The sequence below is a fragment of the Rattus norvegicus genome, chromosome 14 (assembly GCF_036323735.1).
Source record: "Rattus norvegicus strain BN/NHsdMcwi chromosome 14, GRCr8, whole genome shotgun sequence".
Lineage (NCBI taxonomy): Eukaryota > Metazoa > Chordata > Mammalia > Rodentia > Muridae > Rattus > Rattus norvegicus.
The window spans coordinates 43,577,948-43,600,799 of NC_086032.1; the positions used below are offsets into that span (position 1 = coordinate 43,577,948).

At 42.3% G+C, this 22,852-nt stretch overlaps 1 protein-coding gene across 6 annotated transcripts in view; it reads left to right on the forward strand.

The window, feature by feature from the left end:
* Positions 1-22,852, forward strand: part of Tmem156 (transmembrane protein 156) — a 37,979-nt gene that overhangs the window by 9,817 nt on the left and 5,310 nt on the right. For 4 of the 6 annotated variants that reach the window (XM_039092289.2, NM_001419206.1, NM_001419205.1 and 1 more), the window contains 4 exons: positions 9,654-9,923; positions 12,936-13,193; positions 14,837-14,956; positions 18,395-18,478. In XM_039092289.2, coding sequence (XP_038948217.1) covers positions 9,654-9,923; positions 12,936-13,193; positions 14,837-14,956; positions 18,395-18,478 — 732 coding nt within the window. Of the gene's footprint in view, positions 1-9,653; positions 9,924-12,935; positions 13,194-14,836; positions 14,957-18,394; positions 18,479-22,852 lie in introns of those variants that run through there. The other 2 variants (XM_063273465.1, XM_063273463.1) reach the window with 2 other exon arrangements.

The following is a 22,852-nucleotide window of genomic DNA, read 5'->3' on the forward strand; positions in this document are numbered from 1 at the left end:
GAAACAAGAGAAAAACATTTGATATCTTGCTGCAATGAATATTTATTGTTGAATATATGCAAAGCTAAGTGTTCAGATAAAAATACTTTTGCTAATTATATTTGATGACATACTGCAATGATTATTTAATGTCGCATATTAAATGATGCTAAGTAGCCAGATAAAAATATTTTTTCCAAATAAACACTGTAACTGCAATTTTTACAAATGATCGAATTTAAATTTTTTCTTGATATATATATATATATATATATCAAAAAAATATATATATATTGAGCAAGCGTAGTGAGTATTTTTGATGCTTATTTTCACCCAATGAAAATGTGTCCTAAAGAAAATAGAATAGAGACAAGTTATTTTTAAGATATTTTGGACTGAGGGTAAAAACGTGTTTTTAGCTAAGCTGGGTCTGCTCTGTGTTTATATTCCTATTCCTTTGACCAATAGTTTGAATCGAATGAAAATCAGGCAATTGGCACACACCGTAAGAGATCCTACTAACGATTGTGAGGAGACAGGAAGAGACAGCGGCATTGTTCCTTTTTTCCACTAGTACTTGTTAGGGGTGATACCAGAAGACCAGTGCTGCCCAGGGAAATTCAGAGCTGTGTGGGGAGAGCCTGGTGGGCCTTTGATTTTGTGAGTAGAAGAAAGCATTTTCTTGCAACTGAGGAAGCAAGGTTACTCCCAACTACGCTACCAATCTGCTTTTGTTGGATGAAACCTTTAAGATGGAGACTTGGGAGGCTGGAGAGGTGGCTTAAAGGGACTGGCTACTCTTCCAGAGGACCTGGGCTCAATTCTTGGCACTACATGGCAGCTCACAATAGTCTAACTCCAGACCCAGGGGCTCCTATACCATCTTCTGGGCTGTGCAGCCAGCAGACATGCACACCATGCACAGAAATATCTGCAGACGAAATACACATATAAACTTTGAGAGGGAGACTTGGTTAAACCTTAGATAGATCCCCGTGGTCTTTAATTTATTCCTTCTCTTATCCATGGTGTCTCTGTTCTGGGAAGGTGAGGCTTACAAAAAGAAAGGCAAGTCTCTCATAAGGGGTTTTCAGTCATGAAGAGAGCCAGAGGTCAAGCAATTAAGCTCAGCCCCGTAAAGAGTAAAGTGGGATGTAAAAGGGAGTTGTGAGAACATTAGTGTTCTTTCCAGGACTATGCTCAGAGGAAGTTTCTTCTGTTCCCAGTTGCCAAAAATAAATAAATAAATAAATAAATAAATAAATAAATAAATAGGCAGAGTTCCAATAATCCCCCACAGGGGGATTCTTGCTCACAGAAGCACTTTCCAAGAGAAGTCATGATTCTTACTGATTTTCAACTAAAATGTTCACATATCAATATCTCAAAACTTTATAAGAGCAGACACCGTCGGGCATTACAGAGTTTGTAGCAAGCAGGACAAGAACGGCGCAGATGAATACACTGCGAGTCTCATTACGTCTAGCTGTTTTGATGTTGCTTACTTTGAAGAGTTAAGCTCGCACAAAATAGGTTCACTGGCTTTCATTTCTCTTCCCTGTCACACTTTCTGGTGGAAATGGTAGTATAATGATCAGTAAATGGAGGCAAACCGAAAATGAAGGACTTTTCCTTGTGAATTTCAGAACAACCCCTCCTCAGCTCCACAGTGCATCTCCACTGTGTTTATGGCGCTATTACAAGTCAGTGTATTGACAGGGTTGCAACAAATGAATGAAATGTCCTTGTTTTCAAATTGGGCACTTTATGTTCTTTGTCTTGACTCCTTCATAAAAATGTAATCAATTACTCCTAATAAGGTTTAGGCCATATGGCTATAAACTTTGAGCTGGTAGAGGTCAAATTGTGACGGCCAGGATGCTCTCAAACCCTTAGGTTCAAGTGATTCTCCCACTTCAGCCTCCCAAGTACTGGGACCACGGGTGCTCATCACCACTGCATCTGGCTCATAATTTAAAGTGTGTGTGTGTGTGTGTGTGAGTGTGTGTGTGTGAGTGTGTGTGAGTGTGTGAGTGTGTGAGTGTGAGTGTGTGTGAGTGTGTGTGAGTGTGTGAGTGTGTGTATGTGTGAGTGTGTGTGACTGTGTGTGAGTGTGTGAGTGTGAGTGTGTGAGTGTGTGAGTGTGTGTGAGTGTGTGTGAGTATGTGTGAGTGTGTGTGACTGTGTGTGTGAGTGAGTGTGTGTGAGAGTGTGTGTGAGTGTGTGAGTATGTGTGAGTGTGTGTGAGTGTGTGTGAGTGTGTGTGTGAGTGTGTGTGAGTGTGAGTGTGTGTGTGTGTGTGTGTGTGTGTGTGTGTAGTGGAGTGCATGTGGCAGCCAGAGGACAACACCAAGCATCTTTCTCTATTGCTCTCCACTGTAATTATTTTAGGCAGTGTCTCTCAGTGAACCAGAGCTTATGAACTGGTTTGACTGGTTCCTGCCTCTTTTCAACCCCCAATCCTAGGGTCACTGATAAGTGTCACCATGCCTGTTATTTTTAAGTGTGCTGGGAACTCAAAGTCAGGTCCTAACGCTTATATGGCAGGGACTTCAATGACTGAGCCATCTCCCTAGACCTCTACCTCAACATTTGTAAAAACTCTTAACAAATGCATGTGACTACATATACCAGGCCCAGGGCTAAATATTTTTACATGTGACTCATTTTTAACTGATTCAATATTCAGTTAATCTACTGGGAGTGCAGTTCAGTGGTAGGACATGTGTTTGGCAGGTATAAAGCTCTAGGTTTAATCTTGAGTAGCTGCTGCCCCATGAGCAGAAAAGGAACTGTACCTTGACTTCCTGTCTTACGGAGAGCTTTGAGATTGTTGACAAACACTCTCATGCCAGGCTTTGACCCAAGTTCAGAGAATCTACACTGAGGCCGCAGGCTTGTCTGGTAACACCTTTACCTACTGAGTCATCTCCTTAGCGCTATTTTTAGTTTCTTGAGAAACAACCACACACATTTTTAAAGTGGTTGTGCCAGTTTATATTCCTACTAGGGGTACATAAGGATTCCTCTCTCGTGGTGTTCTCACAGCATTTGTTACCACTCGCTTTCTTCCGACTGTGCTAAGATAGAATCTCAACATAGTTTAACCTGTACTTCCTGATGGCTGATGGTGTTGAACACAGATGTTTATTGGTCATTAGATATTCTTCTCTTTTAGAACTCCCTGTCAAATACCTGTTTATTGATTGGATTTGTGTGTGTGTGTGTGTGTGTGTGTGTGTGTGTGTGTGTGTGTGTGTGTGCAGGTGATCATGTGTATATGTGTTTAATTTTTGACTTCTTTATAGATTCTGTATATTTATGTCAGATGTATAATTGGCAAAGTTTCTTCTATTCTGCAGGCTGTCTGTTTATTCTGCTGTGCAGAAGCTTTTGAACTTCATGAAGTGAGGATACCACTGTGGCTGAGCCTAGTAAGGGTCCTCTTTAGAGATATAGACTGTGTAGCCCCACTGAATTTTCATGGGGCAGAAAGGGAGCAAGTTATCTCCTTGGCCTCGTTTTATAGAGCACAATTCATACTCTTTAGAATTCTACTTTCGGGCTGGAGAGATGACTCAGTGGTTAAGAGCACTGACTGCTCTTCCAGAGGTCCTGAGTTCAAATCCCAGCAACCACATGGTGGCTCACAACCATCTGTAATGAGATCTGATGCCCTCTTTTGGTGTGTCTGAAGACAGCTACAGTGTATAATAAATAAATCTTTGGAAAAAAAAGAATTCTACTTTCATGAATTAATTACTCCACAGACTCCACCTCCAAATATCATCGTACTGGGACTTGAGTTCAGTAGAAGAGTTTTAAGGGGATACCGACAATACATTGAGTTGGTTATCTAGTTTTATAAGACAGTGCTAAATATTTTCTCCAAATGATTATGTTAGCACTGTTCCTAGTAGCATCAAGTATCATGAAGCTGCACATAGAATATATATACTCTTATGTAGTCCACATGTCCCTTACAAAGTTTACTGACAATCTGCCAGTTGGAAAATAGCTAAAGCACTAGGGAAACAAGGCTCAACTTAGAGTAGTTATCTGGCAAACAATGGGAAAAATGTCTGGCTATGGAGACATTTTTGTTTGTTTGTTTTCACCTTGAACAAAGTAATGGGGAAAACCTCACTGACAGTTTATACACATCTGACATAATTTGGATGCTGAGATCTATTATGCACAAGGTATAAAAAATTCAATGAAAGAAATAAATTGAAGGCATTTTGGATCAATGGTGCCATTAGACACCCAGCAGAGGCAAATACCAATATTCTGTAGAGGAAGAAAAGAAATCACTTCAAACCAACCCTCAAATAACTCCCAAAGAAAATAAGCTATTAACCAATACATCATAACACACAGGTAGACTGAACAGACAAGAATCAACAGAAACAACAGACAGCAGGACCAGATCTTGAAATAATATTATAAATATTACTTATAGTTAAAGTATTATAAATAAATACTTAATTGTTTCAGTAGATAAGAGAAACCATCAAAATTACAGATAATAGAAGCATACACTTGGATCTTTTTTTTTTTTTTTTTTGGTTCTTTTTTTTTCGGAGCTGGGGACCGAACCCAGGGCCTTGCGCTTCCTAGGTAAGCGCTCTACCACTGAGCTAAATCCCCAGCCCCCACTTGGATCTTTATTTCATATCGCATGTGGAGCCAACTCAAGACAGATTTAAAAGCATTGTAAGACCCAGGACTGTAAAACTGTTAAAAGAAAAGATTCTTGACTTGTTGATCCCTGCCATGACTTTTAGAAATGTCATCAAAAGCAGAGGGAACAAACATTTTAAGATAGACAAACTGAATTCCATCAAACTAAAAGAAAAAATAAAACAAAAACAAAAACAAAAATCTAAACAGTCAACAAGGAACACAGCTATGGACAAGAGAAAGTAAAAGTATTTCTAAGACAGGTGTTCTGTTAAGCTGTATTCACCATGTTGACTACCACATTGTAACAAAGATTAAGACCTAACTTTCCATCTTCCCAAAAGGTTCTCTCTTGCTCCAACCTATAAGAACCCTTCCACTGCCAAGTATTGTGCATTTTCCTAAACCTCATATAATCACGCGACTTGTGTAGCTTATTCAATTGCGCAAAAGCACCCTTGTGATGGTACTTACAGTTTCTTCTGTTTGTCACTGATAGTCCCTCCTACACCAGAGGTTGTTTTTAGATTCACTATTTGCTGGAAATGTGGATTGTTTTCAGTTCTTGGCTCTTACAACATTTGAAAGATACCATAAAATCACGTGCAGGTAAACTAGAAGCATCTGGTCATGTGGATGTTTTTATTTGTATGTGTAAATTCCGAGGAGTGAGGTTTGGGGACCACATGGTAAGTATATATTTAACATATAAGAAAATGAAATCTGTTCCCCAATGTAGTTGTGCTATTTTGCATTCCTATCAGGAATGTATGAAGCCACACTTCATAACATCGTTATTTTGAACAGATAAAAATGGAAACGACCCAAATGTTCACTCTCAGAAAATAGATAAATTGTATAATATATTCATTCATTCATAAGACCCAACAATTTAACTACAGCTGTGCAAAGCCAACATGACCAAAACATATTAAGGAAAAAGAGTAAATCACAGAAGAGTATATATGGTAATGCTATGCATTTGTGTGCATTTAAAATGTGCCAAGGTGCAGGGGGCTGCTGAGAATGCTTGAAGGTGTTGGCAGCAGCCCGCTTCTGTGTCCAAATTAGGACATAGAAATTCTAATATTTGCTTATTTTCATTCTCCCTGCCCCCAGATAGGGTTTCTCTGTGTAGCCCTGGCTGTCCTGGAATTCATTCTGCAGACCAGGCTGGGCTCAAACTCAGAGATTTGCTTGTCTCTGCCTCCTGAGTGCTAAGGTGAAAGGTTCATGACACCACTGTCGGGTGTTGTGTTCATTCTTCCATGGGCACAAAGCATCTTGTACAACATACGTGTGAAATTTAAGTTATACTGTAAAAGTTAAGGAAGGAAAAATACAGATCTCTAGTGTGATTCACTTTTCTTTGAAATGGAGAAACTAATTGGCCTGAACCTCCTACTCTGCCATGCGTTTTCCTAACTCTATTTAGTATTCTGCATACTTCCATAGAGAAGGTGCCAACTTGGTACTGAAGTAATTCTTGGATGCATTTGCATCTCTCAGAGTGGGCAGGTAGATGTCTGACTCTGGGAATATTAATGAAGGTAGTTAATTCCCAAAGCCCTGTTTATGGAGATGGGAATATGACCCACGATGACTAAAGTGGCTGGAGAGGATGATTTATTTCTTAAAATTATACCAAGAAAGGCTGCATCCTCTATTTATTCCTTTTCCAATAGAATTATTTAAAATTGAAGTTTAAAAACCACATAACAATCTGATAGCCAAATATAGAGGGTACTTCATTCATTCTGGAAAGGTCGACTGGCCACTTAATTGAATAAGACCGCAATGCTGGCAGCAAAATTGTCTTACTCTCCTTTCTAGGTCATGTCATAGCAATATAAATCCAGGAAGTTGAAGATCTCACAAGATCAAAGGGCCAGTGAGCAAGATGGAGAGGTGGCAGGGAACACAGGCGTCATGTGTTTTAGTAATATGGAGAGATCCATGGGCGTGTTCTGTCAGTGTGTGCACGGCTATCCACCTCCTTTGACCATTGTTACTAAAGGGAATAATTTTTTAAAGATTTATTTATTTATTTTATGTATATGGGTACACTGTAGCTGTCTTCAGACACACCAGAAAAGGGCATCAGATCCCAATACAGATGGTTGTGAGCCGCCAGGTGGTTGCTGGGAATTGAACTCTGGACCTCTGGAAGAGCAGTCAGTGCTCTTGTTACAGTTATGACCGTTTGGCAATTTTTACTGCAAATTTACTTGAATAAAATTCTGTTCCCACAAGAAAAACCTTAATTAACAATTCAATTTTGAAATCTCTTCACCTTTAAAAACTACATGTGAATTATTTGAGAAATACTTTTAAATACAGAGGGCTAGGACATGAGCATTTAAATTATTAACTGACAGTACAAATTATGAGTCATCAAATGCTTATGGAATTACTATTAAAATATAAACTCCACTAATTAAAAATGTTTTTAACATTAGTCACTAGTTTGGCTTCCTTTTGAGCCTGAGCCAAGGTGGGACTAAAAGTAACTGCTTTGAAAGTGGAGCTCTTGTCTCCTTGTGCTCTGTGGCATTTAGAGGTCCTAAACTACATTTCAGAGAAAGGTGAAGAAGTCTCGGAGAGGTAGGATTGACCATGTCACCTATTTCAGATCTAAAGAATAGCTGACAGTGTCTGAGTCACTGGAAGATGTGTTATCTAGTCCTTAATTGGTCACACTGCTAAATGAGTATTCTCAATTGCACAATGACCTCAGATTTGTTCATACTGATTAAATCACAGGTAAGCCCTAGTCTAGGCAAAGGATGCACTTAAAATTTATTTATTTTTATTTTGTGTGCATTGGTGTTTTGCCTGCATGTATGTCTGTATGAGGGTTTAAGATCCTCTGGAACTGAAGTTACAGACAGTTGCTGTGTGGGTGCTGTATTAGCTTGGTCCCTGTGCATTTAAGTTGTTTTTTTTTTTAATCTGGAACACAGGATCATATTTAAAAATTTGAAGGCCAGAAGAGGGCATTCAGTGCCCTGGAACTGGAATTACAGATGGTTGTGTAATTAATCACCAGTAGATGCTGACACTTGAACCTAGGTTCTTCAGAAGAGTAGCCAGTGCTCTTAACTGCTGAGTCTGCATTTTAAGCAATGCACTGTGGTTAGGCAGAAACACATGATAGGAAGGAACTGATCACCGATGGTTGGGAACAAGACTGTCAAGTCTCTTTGTGGTGGATTTGGTTTAACTCTGGTATTATGTTAATTGGGTTCCCAAAATTGAACCCAGATGAGATTTGGCCTGTATGACGAGAGTCCCTGCCCCCACTTGGCTCTTATTGGTAAATAAACTTGTTGGCAGCCAATACCTGGGCAGTGAGACAGAGGTGGGACATTAGGATTTGAGGGCAAGAGGAACGGGAGAGGGGGGAAGTTTTTTAGACTCACCATGGGCGCAGATTGGGAAGGAATCCAGGCTTGAGAGCTGCAGAAGAGAGGGCATATCGATTATGTAAGAGACAGGGAAGAGCAGCCCCACTGGGTCTAGGGAAGCAAACATGGAATACAGATTTTAGAAAGTAATAACTCAGTAGTATCAGAGGGGAGGTGTTACCAAGGTGGAAGTTTGGAAGTGGCCTAGACATTGAGCTGTTTAAGGCATATTAAAATAGAAGGCTGTGTTTGCGTGTCTTTCATTCGGGAACTTAGAACACTGAGGCAGGCAGCAAGGAACTCATGCCACACTGCTGGGTGATTAGAGTAGAGGATAACTTACTGCAACATCCTTTTCTACTTGTTCTCACTCTTTCCTTGTTCTCACTCTTTCCTTGTTCTCACTCTTTCCTTGTTCTCACTCTTTCCTTGTTCTCACTCTTTCCTTGTTCTCACTCTTTCCTTGTTCTCACTCTTTCTTTCCAGCGAGTCCGTTCCTTCATTAGAGCTTACTCTGTTGGGGATTCCACTACAGGGAAGATCGGCTGAGACATCCAGCCTTGCAGACTGAACAGCTGCTGGATTCTCAGACTTGCCGTCAGTAAACAGACACTGTTGGTCTAGCTGGACTGCAGCATATAAGCTGCTCTAATAACATACATACATATACATATATGTATGCAAATTACATATTTTTCATTCACTCTATCAGTTTGTCTTTCTAGAGAATCCTGGCTGATACAGAGGGAGCTTTGACAGAGCTAGAAGAGTAGAAAACAGAGACGCAGAGGAGACACTGGGGCATATAAGCCAATGAACACAGGCAGCTACCAGGAGTTAGGAGTTAGGATTTCTGACTGTTGACATTAACATTGCACTTCTGGCCACCCAAACCAACAGTTTTTCTTATTCTGAATGGCCACGGTTGTGGTACTCCTCTCTAGCAGACTCAGGAAGCAGACACAGAACTGCCGTGCAGATTTTGTTACCTGTTTTATCAGATCCATGCGGTTGACTATTTGATCATGGATAGATTCAGGCAAACTTTAGATTTGTCTGTTATTTTTTCCCCAGGGGCTGGAGAGATGGCTCAGTGGTTAAGCATACTTACTGTTCTTGCATAGGACCCAAGTTCAGTTCCCAGTCCCCATGTCAGGCTACTCTAACTCTAATTCCAAGGGTTCCTATGCATTCTTCTGGCCTCCACAGATGCACGTGTGACATATCACACACACACACACACACACACACACACACACACACACACACACACACACACGCAGCACATGCACACAGGCACACAAATCCTTTGAAAATTTCCAGAAGTGGGGATGGCAAAAATGCCAGTGTTTCTAATCCCTTCCCTACATGGATATTTGTTCTCTGAAAACTAGCATGGACTGTTGACACGTTTAAAAGAGAAATGCTTAAAGGGGGTAGATACTAATTCTTGTAAAAACAAAGCCTTGTCGTGGACTAGTCATCCTCTGCCCAGGAACAACGGAGAGCTTACTTTGTGTTTATTCAAATGTCAACAACTCAGAAGTCCAAAGCTGAAGAGAGTTCTGTTTTATTTCTCTGCAGAGAGAACACTCGAGCTCTCCTGTCTGGAAGTGTGCTTCCTACCTAATTCCACCTACCCACTTTCCTCCTTCAATTTTTCTTCTGTGGCTTTTCTGCAACCAGCAGAGGAAACACAGACTATTATGGGAATCCTTCCAAATCACTCCAGTTTCCAAAGCTTCGCTGAGATTTGCCAAGGCATCACAAGTGGATTGCCAATGTGCTCCTTGTGTTTGGTTTGTGAATCCAAAGGAGACGTGGATTTCACTTCTCAGGAACAAACATCAAAAGGTAAACACAAAAGAATAGACTGATATTTACCAAGTCTAAATTAAGTTGTCCTGGGGGGTGGGTGTGGGGGGTAGCAAGCATTCCAGGGCTGGAAAGCTAGCTCAGTTGGTAAAGTGCTTTTTGCCTTACAATGTAAAGAATGGAGTTTGAACTCCAGGACCCACATGAAAACTGGGCACTGAGGCTGCAGGGATGGCTCAGCATCTCTTTCGGAGGACCAGCATCCCCACACAGACCAGCATCTACACAGAGCAGCTCACCCTACCTGTTAGTCTAGTGCTATGGGATCTGATACATTCTTCTGACCTCTGCAAGCACTGGACTTGTGTGTACATGCATGCACACAGATGCATAATAAATACCAAATAAATATTAAAGAAAAGAAAGGGCTGGCATGCTGGAGAGGCTGCTTGTAATAAAAGAAATGCCAAAGTGGTAGGCACTGACGGTCACGGGCCATACAGCATAGGCTGTGGTGGAGTTCTAGGTCAATGACAGACCCCGTCTCAAATAGAAGTCAAACGGCACCTGAGGAATGGCACCCAAGGTTGTCTCCCAACCTTCAAATACCTGTGCTTGCCTGAATATACTGTGCACCCCCCAAAACATTCTGTTTTAATATCTAGTGACCCTGGAACACAGTGATGCGGCTTCTAATGAGTGATTTCACAGGGCCTTGTAATCTTCATGAATGTTAGTTTAACCTATTCAAGACAAAATACTCCTTCATGAAATCCATCAGAAGGCCAGTGTAATTCACATGTATTTGCTAGCTAAAAGGGTTAGCTGGGAATCCCTTTCAATTAGTGACTGTTTAAAATAAATTTTAAAAACAAACCAACAAAAAACACTTCTAAGTAAGGGCTTAGCAATCAGCCACTGGGTATGAGCTGTCTTTTGTCTGGCTCTCTGAAGGGCCTCTTGAGGGCAAGACCTATGACTATATTTACCACCATATCCTGCCTCTGGATATCTGCCAGGAGGTGATCTTGTGGAGCAATTGGTGATTAGACTGTTCAGTTTCTGAGGAACTTATTTACTATGTCCCAAACCGACTGGGAAATCTCACGATCAGAACAAGGACTCCCCACTCTCAACAGTGTTTATCCATCCACTGCTCACCCTGACAGGAGTCAGGCCATTTCTGATTATCATGCAAATTTGCATTTTTATGATGACAAGTGAGGTTAACCATGTTTGAATACACCCACTGGACGTAGATCTTTTAACAGATGCAAAAGTCTGTCCATGTTCTGTGTGGGTTTGTTTGTTTTGAGACATGGTTTTCTTAGGCTTCCCAAGATGGGCTTGAACTCACAGTATCCAGCGATCCTCCTGCCCCAGCCTCTGGAGTAGCTGAGACAGCAGGCGTTACCATTACACCTGACATTTGCCCATTTTAAAATCAGGTTGTCTGTTTTTCTCCTTCCTCCTCCTTCCTAGACGGGAATTCCTTGCCTAGCCTGCACATTCACTTTTATCAGTTATACACTGTGAATCCTTCCTCTCATCCTGTGGGCTGGCTCTTGCTCTGTGGAAGGTTTCTTTTCTGTCGTCTTCCCGCTTCCGTTCATCTAGGACTTCCTTGCAGCAAGGTAATCATAAACTGGGCCTTTTCACAGTGATTCAAGTCTCTGTTCTTAGTGTCCCAAAGGACCGGGGGGAACTGCTTCACCTTTTCCTGCTTGGTGATCAATGCCACTCCCCCACCTTTCACTTGACTATCTTGAAATTAGGTCTGGGGTCTCGAAAAAAATGACCACAAAATCCAAAGTATTTCAGCAAGGCAAAAAGGTTTGCTTTTATTGAAGGGTGTGTTGCCTTAATCAAACAAGCAAGCATGTCCTCCAAGAGTCTCACCTGACTTTTATTTCTAACTCCAAGGGGTCCTGTACCTCAGTGGGAGTGGTGGGCTCTGCCCTTGCCTTCTGCTGCTGGCTGACTTGAAGCAGCAGCTGAGAACTCAGGCAGAATGCAGTGCTGAGCCCATACCCTGATCTTGGAAAACTGCTGACTGGGGAGGAATTTTTTTCCAGGCCATAGCTTTACAAAGTTCTTTAAAGACAGAGCTAACCGTGTTTTGTTTGAATCTTTGATAGAAAAGACAATGTGTTTCATTTACATGGCCCCAACTAGAGACCAGTCTAACTCTCCACCACTCTATGGGGAGGGAGTTAAACCCCCCTATTTGTGGGAAGTCGGTAAAGTTTTGGGATAACTTGTGGTGTGGAATGAAATGTATCCTCTCAAATTTTAATATGTTGGAGTATTAACCTTCAATACCCGAGGCTATGACATTTGGAGCAAGACTGTGGTACATATAGTTTTCTTAAGATGAGATCACTGTCCTGGAACCTAGCCCAGTATGACTGATGTCCTTTTAAAAAGGAGAAATTTGGGCCAGGGAGGTGTTCATTCTTAAAGTGCTCACCAGGCAAGCACAAGGACCCAAGTTACATCCCCAGAGCCAGAAGGAAAAGCCGTGTGTGTGACACACATTATATAAAGGGGAAGTGGAGACAGAAGGATCCCAGGGGCCTGATGAGCAGCCGGTTAGCCAAGTAGCAAAATAACAAAGGTTTCCTTCTGCCCCCTCCAGGCACATGCAGGCACACACACCAGTTTACCTGTAGACACACTATGCCCATACATAGACACAGAGAAACACACATATGGGAAACCACGTGAGGATGAAGGAAGTGACTAAGACCGTGTTTCTGTAAGCCAAGGGAAGCCGATGATTTTCAAAAGTTACACATTGGATAGTTAGTTGTAGAAACTTCCCTTTCTATTTTGTTCTTTAGAAAAGAGGAGATTTCAGTCTTCGTTTTGTTGTGATTGGTTTTCTTGAGACACGGTCTTATAATGTAACCCTGGGTGGCCCGGTACTGTCCTACGTCAGCATCCTGAGGATAACAGGCATCACTACGCCCAGTGGTACTTATCTCTGAATTGTGTTTTCTTATTAGATAACGCCATTCTGCAAATAACCTGTTCTTAACCTCTCTGTAGGTCTTGTTATGAGGGGATCAAAGGAAGTGAAGGCAAGTGACTTTTACTCACCCTGTGAGTATTTTAATGTCACCGTCGCTCTTCTAGCTGATCCTGTGAAGGAAGATACTACCTGTACTCCTGAAGGCCATCCTGGAGAAGCCATAGCTTTGGATGAAGATCCTGTCAGGGAAAAGTCTCTCAACCACACTTGTAGATTTATGAAAAATACAGACAATTGCACTCACATTTTCTTGCACCTAGAAATGGATGTAAAGTGTAAGTCTGAAAGGAAATTAGAGGAAGAAGGAGAATTTTGGTATCTATACATAAAATTAAGAGAGAGCTGTGAAGTTTGCCAGAAGTCAAGTAGCTGAGGAGTTTTGCTGCTGAGATAATGTAGCCAGAAAGAGCATTACTCTGTTTATCTGTTTGCTTTTCCTTCCAAAATGAGTTTTTCATGAGCCTCGGCCGTGACCGGAGACAGAGGTGGTTATGTCTGGGTTGTGAGAAACGTGACCTGGGACACTAGAAAGGGATCTAGAAAGAGTCTCTGTCCTAGGATAACTGTAGTTTGTCTGGTATCTGTGCTTGAGGAAGAGCTGACAAAGTCAAAGTTTCTCTTAAAAGGTGAATATCCATATATAATTAAAGCTGGCTTTTAGCCAACCCAACACATCCTCTCTCGGCGCTGACACAGACCCGGTGACAGTAGTTTTCTGATGTAGTCCTGTTCGGATTAGGCCCTTGGAGGTGGGGGGTCACTGGTTGATTCTGAGGGGAAAGAAGGTCAGACATATCTAAGTTCTGTTCAAGGCTGACTAAGTTTCTAACTCCCTGTTCTGAACCCCACAGTTAATAGTTTTTACTAGGCACTGTGCCCCCACCTCACCCATAAAGTCATATTATTAGAAAGAATCGTATGATGCAGCCATTCACCGAGTGCCCTCTGTATGTGGAGCAGAGTTCTGGGACGGGGGCCCGTGGTCAGATGAGCATAAAACTAGAGAAAGAAATCACCTAGAAACAAATGCCTTCTGGTGATTCCAAAAAGGGGAAGTTTCCCCATTAGAATGCTCTTTATAAAGCCTATTCATCTTATGGGTAATTATTTTTTAATTGTGTTTATAGTGAACATAGATATAGAAGGTGTAACCTCCTCCAAATGTTCCCTCACAGGAATCTCTGGGGACATTTTCTATCCAAGCTGTAACAGCCTATCATCTGGCAGAAGCAGGGTTTGATCCCTCATCTCCCTGGCCACCCATCCAGCTCAGCGGGGTCCTCTGTCTCTGTCAGCCTTCCCGTTGTTGCCCCATCCCCAGGGCTCTTGCCTTTGTTGATTTGAGGGCATATGTGGGATCCCATGACCAAGACGATTAATGGCACACAGCTCTGACTCTAGGGCTGCTGCCCTGTGGCACTCTTGATGTACAATAAGAACATTGATATTGGCATCGCCTGGAAGTGAAATTAAATGCCAGGAGTTTGAGTTGAATGGGTCCCTGGGAGCCACTTGGCCAATTTCCTCACTTAGTAGCTTCATTTCATACAGTGGGAAGGTGTTCAGGGGAGCAAGTGACTCTGTTTCCAGTTAAGGCTGCAAACACCTTCTCCATTAAAGCATGCACCACAGCACTGCCTCTTATCTGAGCTACTACCTCATTGTGTAGAGTGTGTGTGTATGTGCGTGTGCGTATATGTGTGTGTGCGTGCATGCATGTGCATGTGTGCGTGCGTGCATGCGTGCATGCATGTATGTTTGTAGAGGTCAAAAGACAGAAACCAGGAGTTGGTTCTGTCCTTGCTCCCTGTGAGCCATAGAGATGATAGAACTGCGTGTTGGTGAGTACCTAAGCCTGCTACTAGTCTTTTACTGGTTTTCATAGTATTTAACTTTTTTTTAAATATTTTTTTTACAGCTGTCACTTGCTCCATGAAGATCACTTGGTACGTTTTAGTGCTATTCGTTTTCATGCTAGGTATCATCTTTATTATCTACAAAATACTTGAAGAGCACAGGAGGGTGTGGAGACGGCAGAGTAAGTATTGAGAACTAAATGCGCTTTGAGGGCTGTCACCTGAGGGCATCCCTTTGCCCAGGGAAGCACAAGCAACACCTGTTTGCCCCCTTTTCTTTTTAGTTCAGTTGGCCACTTACTGTGTACCTACTATGTATAAATGCTGACTCCAGATACGCTAAGAGATTGCAGGTGTAGTGTAGAGACCAACACCAGACCCTGCAGGCCTTTCTCTTATATGGAAAGGCTCACGGACAAGAAGAAGGGCAGGGTGAAGAAGCTGTCTGGGTGGAGCTGGGTGGAGAAGAAGTGAGGGCAGAGAGAGGCAGAGACATGGTGGTGACCTTTGCAGAGTTAGAGACCCTGAACAGAGTGGTTTCTAGGTGACAATATAAGTATGGACAGTCACTAGTAAGTTTGGGTAGGGCAGAACTGAAAGGAATCTTTTAAGTCAGGATGGTAGGAGCAGTGTTAAACAGCTTCAGTAATTAGTATGACCCGGGCATCACCTATCAGGAAAGACTGTGTGTGGGTGCACATACACTGGCTGCATATCGGACTCGACCAGCACTTCTTATGTGTGTGGCTGATCTCTCAAAGAAAGTATGAAAAGAATCACCAGGATAAGAGGCTCTGAAGACAAGTAGACTCAAGCCAAATCCTCATCTCACTGTCTATAGCTTTGAGTGAGTTACCATTGCACGACAAGACTTTCCTCTTCTGTCCTACAGGATACTTGCTTCTACCACATGGAGGAGCTGGGGTAAATGATGAACTAAAAAGATCTCCTCTCTCTCTCTCTCTCTCTCTCTCTCTCTCTCTCTCTCTCTCTCTCTCTCTCTCTCTCCTTCCCTCCTCCCTCCAGGGTTTCCCTGTATATCCCTGGCTGTCCTGGAGCTTGCTCTGTAGACTTGACTAGCCTCAAAGTCACAGAGATCTGTCTGCCCCTGACTCCCTAGTGCTGGGGTTAAAGGTGTGCACCACCACCACCACCACCACCACCACCACCACCACCACCACCACCACCACCAGGCATTTTCTTTCCTTTTTTTGGTTGGCACAGCCAGTTCTTGATGAAGGATTGCAGTGTTGTCCAGCAAGCTCACTTCTTAGACTTTTATGTTATCGCAGCAACAGAATAGCTAATGCTCACCTGTAGATAAGCAAAGATGCCATTGACTCTTTGGATTAAACCTTTGTTGCAGGCATTTTTTGAGAGTAGGTTCAGATCAAATCTTATCTCTGATACCATAGTAATAAAGGCCTAAAGCGTCATAGTTGATGACATGACACTTTGTGTATTTGTAGAATAACAATTTTCACCAGCTGATCAAATATTTAAAAAAAAACATGGCTAAACCTTTTATCCTGAGCTAGTTCTGGCACCCATAGGGCCACATGGCACTGCAGGGTACTTTTATCTCAGCAGCTCCACGCTGACCCCAAGTACTCTCTGACCCAGGGGGTCCACAGGCCATGCTAACGTGGCATGCTGGTCTCTAGTGTTAGTTCCAGCACCCATGGGGCCAAATGGAACTAACCATAATTTATCTCTAATTAGTATCTCTCCTGGTGGCTCTCTGCTAACTGTGAACTCTCTGGTTCCAGCTACCCAGTAAAATCAGAGCTCTGGAAGTCCAGCATGGACTGGCCTATCATGGCTCCCTGCCATGGACTCTGCTCACACTCCCAACAACCCAGTGAAATCATGACTCAATAAACTGTAATTTATCAATCAGATTTATACATTAAATTCTCAATCCACAATACATCCTCACAATGAACTCACAACCAATTGATAAGGATATAAACCACCCACCTAGATAAGATAAATTTGCCTACAAAAATCCATCCCAACCACCTTGGCAATTCAAGGACAACCAGATCTGGGTCGTCCTCCATCTCCATCTAGATTCTCTCCCTCCTTCCCCTTCTCTCCTGCCTTACAAAAGCTTTGTCTTATCTTTTTACTGTTCAACTTGACCTAACTTATGCCAGCCCTCACCTGCATATAAATATCAACCTACAGATCAAAGCATGTATCCTGGATGGCCTTAACTGTCGACTTGACATGATCTAGAATAACCTCAGAAGGAAGTCTCAATGGAGGTGTTGCCCAGATCAGACTGGTCTTTGGGCGTGTCTGTGTGGTGGTAGGGTTGTCAATTTTCTTAATTGACATAGAAGGAGGGCAAGCCCACTGTGGGCAGCACCATCCCTATGTAGGTGATTTTGAACTATATAAGAAAGTATATACTTTTAAGAAAATATAAGCCAGTCTGCAAGCCAGCTAGCAAGCAGCACCCCCTGTGGTTCCTGCTGTACTTCCTGGCTGTGAAGTGAGTTTCCTGGTGGAGGTAACACCATGCAGAATATTAGCAAGCAGAACTGCCTTCACTTCCCTCAATGCTAGACTATTGCTACCAGGAAGTGTCAGACAAATAAATCCCTACCCCAAGTTGCTTTTGCTTTTGGTATTTGTCGTAGCCCCTGAATGAAACCAAAACAATATGTAAACTGTACTATTATTTTTGTTTTATGCCTGAAAAGGGGAAAAATTACCAAACTCAGAAAAGTTAGTGGTTTTGTCCAAAGCTACACAATTAGCAAAATTACAGTATAAAGACTTGGTATCTTATAGGCATTGAAATCTTTGTTATTTTAATTAAGTAAGTTCTATGTTTCTTGAACTATTTTCCTGTATGAATACAATTAATAAAGAAAGATACAAGATAGGAAAATGCATAGAAAGACATGGGTAGTGGGAATTATATTAAATTCTTTCAAATATCTATTCAGATGACAAATTTGGTAGCTTTCAAAGGTTTTTCTTACAAGTCTAAGCATATAAAGTAATGAAAAAAACCCACAATACTCATGCCATTACATTAATTAATCTGAACTGTTTCTAAGTATGCTGCATATCATATCAATATAGATAAAAATAGTATCTTTAAAATAAGGGGTGATACTTTTCATGAGCAGATGGGCGATAATGATATTTACGGTAGTGGAGAAGCCATTATTTTAGGAAGAGTCTGTGGGGTTTTGTTATTGTTACTGTCTTGTGGTTTGTTTGTTTGTTTTGAGGCAGGGACTCAGTATGTAGCTCTGGCTGGCCTGGAGCTCACAAAGATATATCTGCCTCTACTTCCCCAGTGCCATGCCGAGGTTAAAGCCTTGCACCAACAGGCCTCTGTGTTTGTTAGTGAAAGAGGACTCAACAGTAAAAGCCCTTAATGTCTTGTTGCTTAATCCTTTGAACTAGCAGAAGGAAGACAGCAAGAATGTGACTCTGGAAGGGAGGGGGACCAGGGCCTTACTCTGTAGTCCAGGCAGACTTCAATCATGATCCTCCTGCCTCAGCTTCCCCCGTGCTGGGATTAGAGGCATGGGCCACCACAGCAGGCAGAATTTGCTTGTTTGTCATTAAATGTTTAATTCCTTTTCTTGGAACAGGTCATAACTACAAGTCTTCATCTGTTCTCTTCAGAGGGCATGACTCTGGGAAACTGAGCACTTTGAACGTGAGGGTCATTCCAGGTGAGTTCTGAGGCAGCATGTGGCATCGGACAGGAAATCCTAAAGCTGCGGTATCTGTTCAGAGTAAACTCGAGATCTGAGTTCATTTTAAGTAGCCTTGGGTTCAGAGTGAAGGAACTGTGGGCAAACGGAATCCAACTTAGTATGTCTCATTATCAGGGAACAGTTATGATCAAAGCCACCTCCTTAAGTAATGGAAAGTTTGCCTAATTGGCAAGAAGAAGAAACTCGTGTGAGTAGGCAGGGGAGAGAAAGCCATAGGGAATACGCCTGGGGTTTATTTTTAAATGAGACACGATATCATTATTTCTCAGAATTGCATGGAGCAATTGTAAAGTGGGCAGAGCTTCTGTTGGAGCCTTCACTTCACGGGGTGTCGTTGTGTAAAGAGAACTCCTAATAGCCTCAATTAAAAAGCCCCCTGTCCTCTCCAGAGAAGCAGGGAGGGACGGAGGGATCCTAATTAGAGGATCTGTGAGCACAGATGCTCTGGCTCTAACTTCATCTCTTTCTGATTGTGTGGGCTCTTTCTGAGTCTGTGCTGTCAAGTCACATTAAAAAGAAAGATTATGATATGGTTGGGGGGATGTCCTTTTCCTTCAAGGAAGAGAAATGATTTTTAAAATACTAGAAATCCCATCTAGGGCCTTCTATACCACTGAGCTATGCCCATCCCCTCTTTCTAAATTTTGAGGCAAGATCCCATTAAATTGTTATTATTTACTGTATAGATGAGGTGGTACTCAAACTTGTGATCCTCCTGCCTCAGCCTCCTGAGTACCTGCTACAAGGCCTGGCTTGTGTTTAGTTTCCATTTTAAACTCCTCCAGTCTGTGTGTGTGTGCACGCGTGTGTGTGCATGAGAGAGAGAGAGAGAGAGAGAGAGAGAGAGAGAGAGAGACAGAGACAGAGACAGAGAGAGACAGACAGACAGACAGAGAGAGAGGGAGAGAGAGAGAGAGAGAGAGAGAGAGAGAGAGAGAGAGAGAGAGAGAGTCTTCCTACATAGCCCAGGCTGGCCCTCAAGATTATAGTTCTCCTGCCTCAGCCCCTCCCCCCAAGTGGTAGGATTGTGCTTGTATGCCTGGCAAGAAAGAATATTTTGAATTCCTTGAAAAGCCACAGAATTGAGTGGTATTTACTGATATTCTTTGTCTCCAGTGGGCGGACAGCTCCTTTGCACTTGTGAGAAGATACAAAAGGAGGCTTTCAATCTGCTGTGCAAACTCTTTAAAATGACAGGAAACTAGACAGCATCCTGTCTTCTACTGCAGGGTGGCAACAGTAACCACCTAGAGATCCACCCAGCATTTCCTGGGGGATCGTGTGCCCAAGGCTTTTGTTAGCTACTGAAACAAGCAGTCACCCAGACTAGGAAAAATTAGACTGTGTGCACCTACAGACCTGAATTTAAATAATCCAGACGTCCTAGTTGGTATTAGCAAGTATTAAGATATGTTTGGTTAGTAAGCATTAGTTAAACAATATTTGGGGTCAGCTCTTTATGAATCAAGTTGATGGAAATTTTGTGTGGTTCATGAAAATTTTGTTTAATTAATAACATATTTTAAAAAACAACCCATAGAGTTGTTTTAAGGAGAAAATAGATTTTTAAAGGGAGGCAATGGCTTCTTCTGTTTGTGCTCTCTTATCTAGTACACCTGCCCGTACCCCAGGAATGGTTTAACCCAGCTCTGCCGAGTTTTCTAGTTGCCTGAGGAAGCTTGGCTATTTCTGTTTCCTGGTCATAATTTTGAACACAGCAGTCTTGTCTGAGAACAAGTCAGTTGTTCCCTTGTCACCTCATATAATTGGAGAAGTCACAAATTTTAAGTCCTGGCTAGCCACAACATGAACCTCACAAGTTATATTTATGAGCCTGTGGCTTTGCTGCATCCAAAAATCCCAGTCTCAGGCCTGCCTCCCCTCAATGGCTTGCAATAAAAGCCCCCACTTTATTACCAGGTATACAGTTTTAATGTTCAGTGCGGAGCCAGGGTGATGACCTTTAAAAAAAAAAAAAAGACCAACAATCCTTCTGAGGCTTAGCATCTTCAGAAGGAGAAGTGGATTTCTTTTTATTTATATTCCTTTAAGCTAAATGCACCCCACCACCACCATTCTAAGGTGCTCTTTCTGAGAGAGAAGTGGAAAGAAATTCATATCTCCCCTGAGCGCTGTTTTTAAGGCTGCTCTTTGTAATGATGGATTACAGGCAGCCGGGAGAGGTAAGGAAAAAAAATAGTGTGCCAGTGTGAGTCTCTGGTAATGCAGTCGTGTGATAAAAAGAAAGGGAGTGGAAAAAGCAATGCCTGGATGCTGCATCCAACAGTCTGTGGTTGGTGCTAGGCACTCACTCCAGAGTGGCTCTGTGGCTCCTGAACTACAAAACTAGCATCGTTACACTGTTGCGATGTAGGGAGACTCATCCATCCCCAAGATAGCCACTCTCCAAAAAATAAACAAGGAGAGCTCACCAAGATACTTCTCTGCGCAGAGGCTGACACGTGTTAGCACCACGTGGAAAAAGTGGGCCCCTGATACTTTCCTCCATGCCGGAGAAACATGTTGGTATTAATTTTCCTAATGTCGTATTCATTCAGTTATCATCGTCCCCAGAATGATGACTTCATTTTACCCATCTTTGTATCCTTCACGGTAGCATCGCTTTTAGAAGGCCATTCACTCATGATAAGGTTTATGAAACAGTACAGCCCTAGGGAGAGATAGGTATAGGCAAGCAAGAAATGAATCCTGCCTGGTGTAATGGCCCACACCTTTAATCTCAGCACTCGGGAGGCAGAGACAGGCTGATCTCAGTGAGTTTGAGGCCAGACTGGTCTACCTAGTGAGTTCCAGGACAGTCGGGGCTACATAGGAAGATCCAGTTTCAAAAAGAATCTATATCAAAATAAAATAAAAAAATGAATCTTAAGAATGGGGAAGGTGAAAATGAACACGCAGAGTAATGAGGGCTCTTAATAACTGAGCCATCTGTCCAGCTGCTGCCTTCCATGTTCCTGAGATGAGCGTGAGATGCCTACTTGCATGCTGGGAAACTATTGCGTAGTACTGCATCAGGTCTCTGACATCAGTGCTTCTACTCGCTCCAGCTGCTGAGGGGGAGAAGCTGCTGTTCCATATCTTGCCTCCAATGATGAAGCCATCACAAGCCAAAGCGCTTCGTCTTTAACTCTCTTTCCTGAGCACTGAGCACTTGCCAAGCATCACAGCAAACACTGGTGCCCCAGGCACAGCCCTTCTGCACTGGGCCTCAGCACACTTACAGAGAATCTCCTCAAGGCTATCTTAGGATGAGGGAAACCCTTATTGAATCAAGCACTGTATCTGTGCCGTTCTTCGACGCAAATCAATTTACTTAATTATATAAGCATTTCATTCTTCTGCTAATGAAAGAATGGAATCTGAGAGCTTAAGTAATTGGTTTGCTGGTCAGAGCAACTGAAGGTGCACAAAGACGAGACGATGGGATTTTATGATGATCAGTTGAAGTTACTGATTTAGAGGCAGTTCCTAGAGTCAGGGTTCATTCAACCAGCTCTGTCCAAACAGCACAGTATTCAATGGGAGTGACTGACCTGGGCATCAGGCTGGTTCATATCAAAATTCTTCTTGCTTTTTTACATCTAACCCTGGAAATGGAGATAAAACGTGTTCCCTCTAAAAAGCTGTAGCAGCTTCTGTGACACTGTGAGTCCTCCAAAGAGACAGTTTAGCATTGGTTAAGAATATTTTCTTTCGGGGTTGGGGATTTAGCTCAGTGGTAGAGCACTTGCCTAGCAAGTGCAAGGCCCTGGGTTCAGTTCCCAGCTCCGGAAAAAAGAAAAAAGAAAAAAAAAGAAGAATATTTTCTTTCTTGCAGTTAATGTGGGAGGGTCCTAAGGTAATGCAGAGTAGAGAAAATTGACTTTTATTGTGAAGGAGGCTTAGCCAACGTCAAAAGTAGGCTTATGGCCCAATACATAGTATCCCCAAATAAAACTAATGGCAATGTAAAGTTATAGTTCCCAGCATGCTTATGACCAGGATAATATGCAAGTTTCAATTTCCTGCAAAAGAGAAGATAAACGACCAGTGCCAGATGTTTTGCAACTAAGCAAGATAACGTGAAATCTTAATTTTTACTTGCTTAACCATTACCCATAATATTGATGGCTCTTAAAATGCAGGTTGGGTTCATAAACCAGGGAAAGGCATAGCTGTCTGCGTGGTTATAGACTGGCTTGAAATGCAAAGGATGGCTCTTCTTTTGCAGGAAGCAAAAGTGTGAAGATCCACATCTGGAGTAGGACGACTTACTCTAGGCACTTTGAATGTCTTTATGTGACAGCCATTTATACCATCTCTGAAAGA